The sequence below is a fragment of the Fopius arisanus genome, unplaced genomic scaffold, assembly GCF_000806365.1.
Source record: "Fopius arisanus strain USDA-PBARC FA_bdor unplaced genomic scaffold, ASM80636v1 scaffold00018, whole genome shotgun sequence".
In the NCBI taxonomy this organism is placed as follows: domain Eukaryota; kingdom Metazoa; phylum Arthropoda; class Insecta; order Hymenoptera; family Braconidae; genus Fopius; species Fopius arisanus.
In genome coordinates, this window is record NW_011887757.1 from 912,416 (window position 1) to 924,344 (window position 11,929).

General features: G+C 35.6%; 3 protein-coding genes across 6 annotated transcripts; 2 read left to right on the forward strand and 1 right to left on the reverse strand.

Annotated features, from left to right (window-relative positions):
• Positions 1-1,613: 1,613 nt before the first annotated feature.
• Dak1 (cytidine/uridine monophosphate kinase Dak1) lies at positions 1,614-5,339 on the reverse strand. 2 transcript variants are annotated; one of them, XM_011300551.1, is made up of 3 exons: positions 5,238-5,339; positions 4,577-4,908; positions 1,614-2,173 (listed from the first exon to the last, which is right to left on the reverse strand). In XM_011300551.1, the coding sequence occupies exons 2-3, from the start codon at positions 4,880-4,882 to the stop codon at positions 1,889-1,891; spliced, it is 591 nt and encodes a 196-aa protein (XP_011298853.1). In that variant the 5' UTR covers positions 4,883-4,908; positions 5,238-5,339; the 3' UTR covers positions 1,614-1,888. The 2 variants fall into 2 exon arrangements, with proteins under 2 accessions (XP_011298853.1, XP_011298852.1); XM_011300550.1 differs by lacking the exon at positions 5,238-5,339 and adding an exon at positions 5,056-5,170.
• Positions 5,340-5,875: 536 nt separating this feature from the next.
• Coq2 (ubiquinone biosynthesis protein COQ2, mitochondrial) lies at positions 5,876-8,882 on the forward strand. Of its 2 annotated transcripts, none has more exons than XM_011300552.1 (6): positions 5,876-6,022; positions 6,808-7,266; positions 7,485-7,632; positions 7,771-7,964; positions 8,199-8,387; positions 8,596-8,882. In XM_011300552.1, exons 2-6 carry the CDS (start codon positions 6,829-6,831, stop codon positions 8,743-8,745), a joined length of 1,119 nt encoding a protein of 372 aa, XP_011298854.1. In that variant the 5' UTR covers positions 5,876-6,022; positions 6,808-6,828; the 3' UTR covers positions 8,746-8,882. The 2 variants fall into 2 exon arrangements, with proteins under 2 accessions (XP_011298854.1, XP_011298855.1); XM_011300553.1 differs by having other exon boundaries at positions 6,815-7,266.
• Positions 8,883-9,102: 220 nt separating this feature from the next.
• Edem1 (ER degradation-enhancing alpha-mannosidase-like protein 2) lies at positions 9,103-11,896 on the forward strand. 2 transcript variants are annotated; one of them, XM_011300556.1, is made up of 4 exons: positions 9,103-9,354; positions 9,449-10,119; positions 10,332-10,563; positions 10,717-11,896. In XM_011300556.1, exons 2-4 carry the CDS (start codon positions 9,452-9,454, stop codon positions 11,593-11,595), a joined length of 1,779 nt encoding a protein of 592 aa, XP_011298858.1. In that variant the 5' UTR covers positions 9,103-9,354; positions 9,449-9,451; the 3' UTR covers positions 11,596-11,896. The 2 variants fall into 2 exon arrangements, with proteins under 2 accessions (XP_011298858.1, XP_011298856.1); XM_011300554.1 differs by having other exon boundaries at positions 10,332-11,896.
• The last annotated feature ends 33 nt before the right edge of the window (positions 11,897-11,929 follow it).

An 11,929-nucleotide genomic window follows, 5' to 3' on the forward strand; every position in this document is an offset into this window, starting at 1 on the left:
TGTTTTAATTGAGCCAAAAATGTCAGGCTATATTTAATTTAGGGGGCAGTTGCATTTCGCGGAGGGAAAAATTACCGAATAAAAACAGAAGATTTTCCTGAAAATCCAAAATTTTCTCAAAATTTTTCACCTGCAATTTCTCAATACACAATCAAAATTTTTTTATTTCCACAAAATTTAATAAACCAGATTCTCATTTTATCAAAAATCCCAAAAAAACCTGATTTTTTAATCGTCTTTAAACGATCAATTAAAATCAATCATTTGATTGATTGAATTTTCAAAAACAAAATTCTCTTAAAACCAAAAAAAAAAAATTCTCTTAAAACCAAAAAAAAAAAAAAATCGTGCGATTAATAAAAATTTTGAGAAAAAATAAGATTACAATTCCTTTCTCATCAATCACAAATCTATTCGTTAAAAAAACTAATTAGCAATTTTTTCAATTAGCGATTTTTTCAATTAGCGATTTTTTTAAAATTATTTTTTAATTAAGTGAAATTTTTTTTTTTTCGCGAAAAAAAAGGAGTGAACATTTTTTAGTGTCAATCGAAGTAAAAGGTGAATGATTTTAACGAACTGGCATTCCAGTCGGGAGATAACTCCTTAATTCAGACATTGAATCAACAGGAGCAATGAGGTAAAACCAGTCGTTACTGTGACTCCAGCTCTCACCAACGGTGTAACATACAATTGGGCAATTTTCGGGTTGCTACGTGAAATTAACGATGCTGTGCCAGATTTCTTTTGAACTCGAATGGTGAAAGGTCAGTAAACCATTAACGCGTGAAAGCTCCTTTTCCAAGTTTCATAATAATCGAATCCAATCTAATATTTCATCGTACCCTTCAGGACTCAAATTCAAGTTCAATTTCACCATTCATCTTCCCCAGACCAATTGTTTCTATTACAAACTAAATAATCCCCTTTTTATTATAAAATTTTTCATTATTTATCATTTCTACAATTTTTTTATTGTCACTCCATTTAGTTTATTTATTTTATTTAGTCTTAACCATTCAACAATTTTTTAAATAATCTTTGTAATCAATTATTCAATAATTATTCTTTTTTAGAATAAAAACAATATAATTCTAGAATTAGAGAATCCAACGCACTTGTCATGGATTTTATAAGAAACTAATTACAATAATTAATTTTTTGGAAAAAATATTAGAATTTCAAATTTTGTTATAAATTTTATTAAGGGGTTACATGGGTTTAATTGAAAAAAAAACCCGCATTTTTACCATTTATTTTTTTTATAAAGGAGGAAATATTTAAGGCCCGATTGGAGTATCTGATTATCTCGTTTTTTTTTTCTTGCTTTTTCATCTGAAACTTTGGCGCATAAATAACATAAATGCATGTAAGCTGAAAAGAAGTGAGAATAAAAAATAAAGAGTCCGTGCTTTTAAATAGAGAATGAAATTATAATTGGTCTTTCATGCTGTTTATTGATTGATTAATCGCACTAATATTTATTCCCAAATAATCCGTAATAAATCCTAAACAACCTGACCAACAATTAACAAATTAAAAACTGAAAAAAAACCTCGCCCTCCACCTGAAATTAAAAAAGACCAAGGACCAGGGTAATAAACAATTCATAATTCCCAATGCTAGAAATATATTTCCACAGCATTACAATAATTACTCGGTCAAACATGATCCAGACCGTTGATCCTTTCAAAATTCACTGCTCAAAAACCAAAACATGAACCTGATATTTTCTCAAATCCTCTCACCAGGGAATGTGTATAAGCACCTCAAAAATATTCTTTGGACTCTAATGCCGAGGCAAGATCGACCGAGTTCCCCCAAAGAGAATAAAAAATAAACCGCTACATGATCAAAATAATGCCGTAATTGAAGTAATGAAAGTAATTCACTCGACCCAGTCGATTTCCTTCAGCTTCTTGTAGACATCATCGAATACATCGTTTGCAGATCTTTCAGAGTCAAATCGCCAGAGTAGACCAAGCTCTTCGAAGTGTTTCACCATTGGCATGGTGTCCTTGATGAAGGTTTCATGTCTTTTGACAAGTGATTCCATGTTGTCATCACTCCTGCCACTGCCCTGGAGTCCACGATTCAGACAGCGTTTGGTGCACACCTCTGCGCTGCACTCCAGAAAAATCACTGCTCTCACAATGGTCTTGTCGGACATATTCTGAGGACAAAATCACAAGAAGAACATTAAATATAATACACTGAAAATTACACTTGAAATGTGGCCCACTTTGGGCCCCAAAAAGGGTCCTTTGTTCAAATTATCCAATTATGATAATTAAATAATTATCCTCAATCAAATTATGATTGCACGTAAAGAACAAAATTGTTTTTAATTGAGATTCAACTTAAAATCTAATTATAAATGAAAATTCAAATGACTTTGTTAATGAAATATGTAATCACATGCAATTTTCCGGTTTTCAAATGTAATCATTTGTTTCTGGAAATTGACAATAATTGTGAAATTATGGGAAAATATATTTCATAGATTTTTAAATATGACATACAGTTAATTTGATTAATTGGCAATTAATTTTCCCTCTCGAGAATCATGACGTCCTCGTGATTATTTCCCGAGTCATTGCCCTCTGGAGAGGCGGAAAAATTCAGTCATCGAAGGTCGACGTTTCGAGTGTTTTGTTATCATTCCTTTTTTGTGCGTAAAGGTGATAGTAAAATTGTTATAAATATTTTTTCCACCGCTCTCGATAAACTCGAGCAATATTTCAATTTTCCTCGAATCCCAGGTTTAACAGAATTTTTCACTTGTGAAATAATTTCACTATTTCTCTCTATGTGAGAGGAAAATTATTCCATTTTAATTGATAAAGTGATTGTTTCTCTTGGGATAATAAATAAATAAATCAATTTTTATTGAGTGAGGATTTTTCTGTGGTTGCGGGGAAAATCAAAAGGGCGCGTAATCCATCAGTGATTACACAAATATTGTGTAGACAGGTGAGAGATATTCTGTGTCATAAATATAATGAAGAATTATTGAAATGAACAATGAGATAGCATTTTATTTGTGAACCAGTCTCTGGGTTATTGAACTCGTTAAATTACTGAGTTGTTTTGGAAAACTCTAGGCGAAAAAAATTCGATATAATCTATCAAATGATTCATTATTGACTCATTCCAGTAAAAAAATAGAGTTATAAGAAATCTGAATTATTGAAACGACTTAATTTCCGTAGAATTCCATAGAAAAATATGTAAATCAATCGAAAAAATAATTTTTCATGGACAATATTTCGTTTTGACAACTCAATACATTGTAATTTTTTTTAATGGGATAACATTTTATTTGTGGACTTATCCCTGGGTTATTGAACTCGTTAAATTGCCCAGTTGTTTTGGAAAACTCTAGACAAACTCTAAATTCTATATAATCTATCGAGTGATTAATTACTGACTCATTCGAGTAAAAAAAATAGAGTTATAAAAAATCTGAATGATTGAAATTACATTCGCAGAATTCCATAGAAAATTATGTAAAATAGCCGGAAATTTTTTATATAAAATATTTCGTTTTTCTGATTCAATGGATTATCATTTTTTATAGAAATTTGTCGGGATTTTACGATTTCGAATACAAGAAATTATTTTCTTTGATATTTTCGTTCCACGCGAGATTATTTTCGATGGCTGATGCATTTTTATTATTCATTGCTAATTAAATTCGTAGAGAAAATGAAAAATAGTCGTGACTATTGAATTACGACGACTAGACCAATTAGATTCGTGGTGACTTGTTATCTGGAATTATTCAGCGATTTCGTATCAATGCAAAGATTTTTCAACGGTTGCATAATTTTCAGGAATAGAAAAAATAATTAGTCGGCTTGAAAAAATTGTTTAAAAAAAATCGAATGAAAATGGAAATTAGTGGAGAATTATTGGAAAATTAATGAAAGAAAAATAGTACAATTGAAAGGAAAAAAAGAAAATTCATGTTTAACAATTGATTTTGATAAAAAAGAAGAGTGAGTTGTAAAGAAAAATTCAGGGACTTTTTTGCTTCAAATAATTGTAGCTGATTTTTTATGACTAGATTGCACAATTATCCATAGAGATAAAGAAAAAAAAATACTGAAATCAGGTGATGGCCAGTTGTCAATTCTATAAATCTCAAGGAGAAGAAAAAAAATATAAAAAATACATGGAATTTATATTGAAATTCCAGCATACTTTCAGGAGAACTCTAACAATAAATAAAAAATATCTTGAAACTCCAATTAAAACCGACACAATGATTTTTTAAAATGAAAATCAATTTTAATAAATAACTTTCCAAAATAAAAATAACAATTAGATAATACCTTACAGAAAGATTTGAAGTAATTTTAATGCATCCCATCTTAATTACAAACCTAATTAAATCATCATGGGGATTGATATATTTAATAAAATAGTCTCATTGTTAAATAAATAATGGATGGATGGAATGGATAAAAACGTTAAAACAATAAAATTCGAATTTCCCCGAACTAAAATGCACAAAACAAAACAAATCCGATGGACATACTAGAATTTATTGCTGTGTGGAAAATAACCTTACTTTAGTCCATCCATCGAGGTTATCCTGATTCCTAGGGAATCCATCAACGAGAAATCTGTTCTTGGAGCTCGTCTTCATGGCCTGATGGATAAGAGAGCAAGTTATAGCCACTGGAACAATAGTTCCATTCTTGATGTGCTCCTCGATGAGCTGTCCAAATTGAGAATTAGGTTTAGCTCGCTCCTCTCTGAGTAGATCACCAGCTGACAGGTGGACATATCCAGTTTTCTCCACGATTTTAGCACACGTCGTACCTTTACCAGAGCCAGGTCCCCCCAGGATGAACACTACCTCTGGTTTTTGCATGGCAATTCCAGATAATCGTCTCAGTCCTGGAAATTATACTGTTACTGTTCGAGGTACCAACGTACATCTGATTAAAGGCGCTAAGAGGTTGAGCTGATTATTTAGGTATGCTGACCAATTCCCCTGGATGCCCCTGATGAATTCATCGGGGAGTGGAATTAATTTTTTTTTACCTGATAATAACCTCGGGAAAATCATTTTCAGGGACTGGGAGGATTTTGATGGAGAATTGTAGATCTGATGGTAGGATTCGTTGCGCAGGATTGCTTGTTGTGGCTTGTGGATTTTTCATTTATCAAGGATTTCGGAATTGTCTTGGGATTTGGATTTTTTCATTATTACTGCCAGGTTTTACCGGTGTCTGCTGCACCAGCACACGTGGGGACTGGTGTTTCGGTGTTTTTTTTCGAGTCGGTGATGGAAAGAACTTTTGTGGAGAGGATGTCCGGTGGTTTGGAGTGCTGCGGGAGTCAGTGCAGGTATTATTCGGAGAATGGGGATAATGATTTTTACAGGATTACTCTGATAATTGAACAGTGTTTGCTGATATTTGTTCTTATTATTATCGCGATTACTCAAATAATTCATATGGTGTGGACATGTTTTTTTTGTTATTGAAAAGAAATCAATTGAGCATTTATTTTATTTTTTTAAATAAATCGATTATTGAGCGATAATCGATTAATCGAAGTCGAAATGAATGAAAAAAAATTGTTTTTTGCCCTTTCAATGCAGGGGACACAAATCGATTATTAATCAAAAATCGATTAATCGAAGACAAAAATAGACTATTGGACGAGAATCGATTAATCGAAGTCGAAACGAAAAAAATCAACAATTGAAAATATCGAAACCTCAATTTTGAATATGTTTATGCCCCTCTCGATTGTTCATAATAAATCGATAATCGAACCACAATATATCGATTGGCGTCGAAACTAATGATCGATTAACGTGTATCGATACGAAATATCGCACTTCACACAATATCGACAATTGATCGAGAAAAAATTACATATCCGCGTGTTCGAATCGTCTGACGCATGACAACTGGATGTAATGATGTTGATCACTTTAATCATTATGTAATAAATTCAATGTTTGGAAGTTATCCGGCGAGAGATGACATCCGCACGCTAGGTAAGAAACATTCAAAGCAATAAAATTTAGACTTGTTACGTGTTGTTATTGCGTACTTGAGAAAAATTATGTTTTATCATATAATTATGAGAGGTTAGAGGTGCCGGAAATTTATTTGCCCGTGAATTCTCATACTTTGTAATATTTCCAGATAATGACATCTCAAATTCCAAAATTTTGCGTTAACAGTGAATTTTCATTTCTGTGTTGCTTCTCGAATCATTTTTCTTTCATCGTCTGATAACTTTTTCCTACGAGAAGTAATAATTTTGGAATCGACGTAGTAGTCCTTGAAAAATCATCAATAACAATTGTTATTGATAATTGAGGCTCGATTGCAAGAATAATAAAGGAACAATAAATTTTTGAGTCTCTTTCAAGTTTGTTATTAATCGATTTGAAATGCTAATGTAAATTGAAGACGTTGAGGAAAGAAAACATTTCGCAAGAGAAGATTAAATTTCTCATGATTTATTCATCGATAAAGATTGTTCGAAGATCCATTAAAAAATGATTTTTTGATGTCGCGGGTTGCATAATATTTTTTCCAATTTCCCTATTGAAGTCTCTGCTAATCACAATTTAAATTCCCAATCCCCATAATTTTGCAGAGATTAATTAGTTCTTTACAACTGAACCGAGAATTGCCAATTAAAAATTTACCAATTACTAATCTAAGTCCACCTAAAAATTCATCTACTTCTGCGAAATATTTAATACTAAACCTTTCATCAGAACCTGCAACTTATAAATAATAAATAGATAATCTTTTTTATAATTGTCAGATTTTAGATTGAGAATTCACAATGCTGATGCTAAAATCATGCCAAAAGTTTCCTGGACTCCCGAATTTGTTGAGGACAAACCCCTGGAGGCACTCTCGATACAAATCCCCGGATATCACACGTGTCCACACAATATCAGTTCTCCCAACCGATCTCAACCACAAATCCAGGATAAATAATGGAATGAATTATCAGCAGAAGAGATCAGTGAGTGTTGCTGCAAAAATAGTTGACCTCTCGCCTCCAAAGATTCAGCCATACATGAAGCTGATGAGGATCGACAAGCCGATAGGGTCTTGGCTGCTGTTCTGGCCCTGCAGCTGGAGCATCGCAATGGCAGCTGCTCCAGGATGTCTTCCAGATCCCAACATCCTAGCCCTTTTTGGTCTTGGAGCATTCGTAATGAGAGGGGCTGGTTGTACTATCAACGACATGTGGGATCAAGACATCGATAAAAAGGTAGTCAATTTTGAATTTAAACTATCAGAGAATTTCTTTGGAGATTGAGATTACTAGAGTCTTACAGGATCAACTTGAGATTTTCCTTTCCTTTCCTTTCCTTTCCTTTCCTTTATTTTCCTTTCCTCATCCATTTAAAGAGCAACTCGAGTATTGAGTCCAGTTTTAAGGCTTTTTAATAAAAAATAATCTTAGAGAGTTCTAATACTAAATGTTAGGTAGCCAGAACAAAAAATCGACCCCTCGTTTCTGGCGATGTGACGCAATTCCAGTCTCTGGTTTTCCTCGGGGGACAACTCAGCGTTGGACTTGCTATTTTACTCCAGCTGAATTGGTACAGCGTTTTTCTTGGAGCTAGTTCATTAGGTGAGAATATTGTTAATTGATTGGTCCGTTATCTATTGAAAATATTCATTACATAATTTCCAACGATAAAATAATAAAATTGCCAGGTGAACTAAACGTGCCAGTGCAGAAGATTGAGAGTAATTTTATTAATATCAGGTTTAGTTGTGATTTATCCACTCATGAAGAGGGTGACTTACTGGCCTCAGTTGATCCTCGGGATGACTTTCAACTGGGGAGCACTGCTGGGCTGGTCAGCAGTCCAGGGCTCTTGTGATTGGTCCATCTGCTTGCCATTATATACTGCTGGAATATGCTGGACTATTCTGTATGACACGATTTATGCCCATCAGGTAGTCTTTCATTCAATATTAACATTTTTGTTTTAAGTCATCCAACAGATCAATTTTCATAATTTTTTATCATTTTACAATGATTTAATCTTCAAAAATATTAAATTAGTCTTTTAAATCGATATCAAATGCGTGGAAATTGATTTATTAACGATTTTTGGAGGACGTTTGAAAGAAAATGAAGTTAAATCTAGGAAATTTGGATTGATTAATTAATTTATTCGGAATTTGTAGGATAAAGTCGATGATATCCTCCTGGGAATTAAATCCACTGCTCTGAAATTTGGGGATAAGACGAATTTATATTTGTCTGGATTTGGAGCGTCGATGATAGGTAGTCTAATTACTTCGGGAATTATGTCCGATCAGACGTGGCCATATTATACTGCTGTTACCCTCGTTGCTGGTCATCTAGTAAATCAGGTAATGGTATTACAAAAAACTAAAAATCCTCTGTTTTTTTCTCATCGAATACGTCACTCAATCAGTAAAAATGATTCCTCAAATTTCTCAAAAGAATTCCAAGAATGCAATCCCAATAAAATTTCTACTCTAGAATTCCAGTAAAATTGACACTCAGACATTTTTAATTTAAATATTCCATTACTCAATCCGAATTATTTTCCCGCAGATATCTACATTGCAGATTGACAATCCAGACGATTGCGCCAGGAAATTCATCTCCAACAGTACAATAGGATTAATTTTATTCGCAGGGATAGTATTAGGAAATCTAGTGAAACCTAGGAAAAATGAATTGACGGAAGCGAGTGCTGATTGAACCAAAGACCGTTGCAACGATTGATTGAATCAATCAAAACTTCTCCAAAAATCTACGATATCCTTCAATATGTAAAGACAATCTCTCTGGACTCATATATTCTATATGAAAATCATTAAATATTTCAATAAAATACACTGAAGTAATTTTGTTACTTAAACAAAATAAATTCCAATCGAACTCTAACTTTTTTCTCCTTCTATCAATTGATTGTCATTTTCTATTTATATTCAATTTTTTACTTTTGATTTTTCACAACTTTCGAAAAAATGTCCAATAGAAAAAAAATATCGAATTCAAATTCCCGGTATTTTCCCGCGGTTGTCTCCCATTGGCGAATTTGTTAAAACCCGCGCTTTTCATTGGTCGCGTTTTTGTCAAGTTCAATTCTCGAGTTTAACCTCAAATTTTGGATTTTTGATAAACGTGGACTGTTTTGAATGGACAACTAATAAAAAAACGTCAGATCTAACACCGAATTGCCAGAATAATCAACGGCAAGAATGAAAGACGAACCGTTATAAATCAAACCATAGGGATTTATTGAAATAAAAAACCAGTTATGACATCAGCCCTGAATCACCTGAAGCTCAGAAGAAAGACAAAAATGTGAGTATTAACTTATTTAAGACGAAAAAACTCCAGAAATGGATAAAAATCCATCTTTGTACACTAAAAATACAAAATCTATTTTCTCCCCCAGAAGATGATTCTCCCACACCTCCTGGTGTTCACCTGCGCCGTGACGCTCTCTTCATCGCATTCCTACCAGAAAAAGGACCTGGTGCACCTGAAAACGGAAGTAAAATCGATGTTCGATCACGCGTACTCGAGTTACCTGCGATACGCCTATCCCTTCGATGAATTGCGTTCCCTGAGCTGCGACGGTTTCGACACCTGGGGTAGCTTCTCCCTGACGCTGATAGACGCCCTGGACACCCTAGCGGTTATGGGTAATTTCACAGAATTCCGTCGAGTCGCCGAGATAATCTCCTCGAGGAAGAACTTCGAGGCGAACATAAATGTCTCAGTCTTCGAGACGAATATCCGAGTAGTTGGTGGTCTCCTGTCAGCTCACTTGCTCTCGAGGAAGGCTGGAGTGAAGCTGGAACCAGGATGGCCCTGCAATGGTCCTCTTCTTCGTCTTGCTGAGGACATGGCAAGACGACTGCTTCCAGCCTTCGACACCCCGACAGGAATGCCCTATGGCACTGTAAATCTCAAGTATGGAGTACCTGAGGGAGAGACTCCCATCACCTGCACCGCAGGCATTGGCACGTTTGTCCTGGAATTTGGCACTCTGTCTCGGTTGACTGGGGATCCCATCTACGAGGAAGTCGCTATGAATGCGGTCAAGGCCCTCCACTTCCACAGGTGATTCCCCTTAACTGTCAAAAAAATTTATCGCGTTTTCAACATCTGCACGAGTTATTTCATGATTTTTTTATTACCCTACCGCACCTTTTGTATAAATTTCCTAGGTACTTTGCAATTTTTAATTTTGCAATATTAAAAAAAAAAATTGCAATAGTAAATAGATGATTAAAAAAAATAATTGAATAATTAAAACCCAATTAAATCAACAGATCGAAGATTGGACTAGTTGGAAATCACGTGGACGTGGTGACAGGCCACTGGACAGCCACAGACTCTGGAATTGGTGCTGGTGTTGACTCCTACTTCGAGTACCTGGCAAAGGGAACTCTTCTCCTCCAAGAGCCCTTCCTCGGGAACATGTTCCATGAATTCAGAAGAGCCATTGAGACGTACGTGAGAAAAGGGGACTGGCACCTGTGGGTCTCCATGAACGAGGGACAGGTGACACTTCCCGTCTTTCAATCACTCGATGCATATTGGCCTGGAGTTCTCAGTCTCTTCGGAGAGATCGACGACGCCATGAAATCACTGCATAATTATCACAAAGTGTGGAAGCAGTTTGGATTTACACCGGAGTTTTATAATATTGTTCAGGGCGAGGCTGGAACCAACAGGGAGAGCTATCCACTGAGGCCTGAGCTCATCGAGTCCGTTATGTATTTGTACCGAGCAACGAAGGATCCGTTTTTGATTCAGTTTGGGGTTGATATTCTCAGGAGTCTCCAACACAGTGCCAAGACGTCATGTGGTTACGCCACGATAAATGACGTGAGGGATCACAAAAAAGCTGACAGGATGGAGTCATTTTTTCTCGCTGAAACGACGAAGTATCTTTATTTGTTATTTGACACTGACAATTTTATCCACAATAATGGGCAGGTGGGTGAGGTGGTGAGGACACAGTGGGGCCAGTGTGTGGTGGACGCTGGAGGATACGTCTTCAACACGGAGGCCCATCCAATCGATCCTGGAGCCCTGAGCTGCTGCAGGCCAGTCCAAAGTCTCTTCAACGACAGGAAATCAGTGATGGGGAGATTCGTCTCTGCTACTCTCCAGGATGACGATTCCCAGGAGAACACTGTGGAGATTGATAGATTGATCGATATCAAATTGAAGGAGGAGGAGGAGAAGAGGAGAGTCCAGGTGGTTATTGATGAGGAAAATCCTGGGGAGAATGCGACTAGTGATGTCGAGGGGTCTGCGGTCGTTGTGGAGACCGAGGATGAGACCGGAGGTGATGCTGAGTCTGAATCTAAGGAGCAGGCCAGGGGTCCGGACCCTCGAAACTCAACGAAAACTTCACAATTTGAGGAGCTCCTGAGGAAACCTTTCGTCCCTCAGGCTCTCCTCGAAAAAATTCGAAGGCTCAATCTCTACCCCAGGAATTCAACTCTCGCTGGGGATTATCAGGTCATCACCTGCTCTGCTCAACCTTTCTTACAGAGAATTTCAATTGTTGGAGAATTCTTCTGATTAATGCATTTAACATTCGTATCTTTTTGGGACTTTTATCGAGAATTTATTTGTGGAGGCTGTGATCTTGAAGCCAGAAATTCCAAACGGAAATTAGATTTAATTCATATGGTCCGAGGAATCTGTTGGAATTATTTATTTAATGTACCCTTTGTGCATTTTCATTCGTCCTGGGGTCAGAGTGAAAATCCTGCGACATTTTTCATGACTTCATGACTTTAATTCAAAACATTCATTAACGCCACATGACATGAAGTTTAAAAAAATGTTACTGTCCGATAAAACGACATATCAGTGGAAATCCCCGAAGATTCCCCCTTTAAAATTCAGTTCC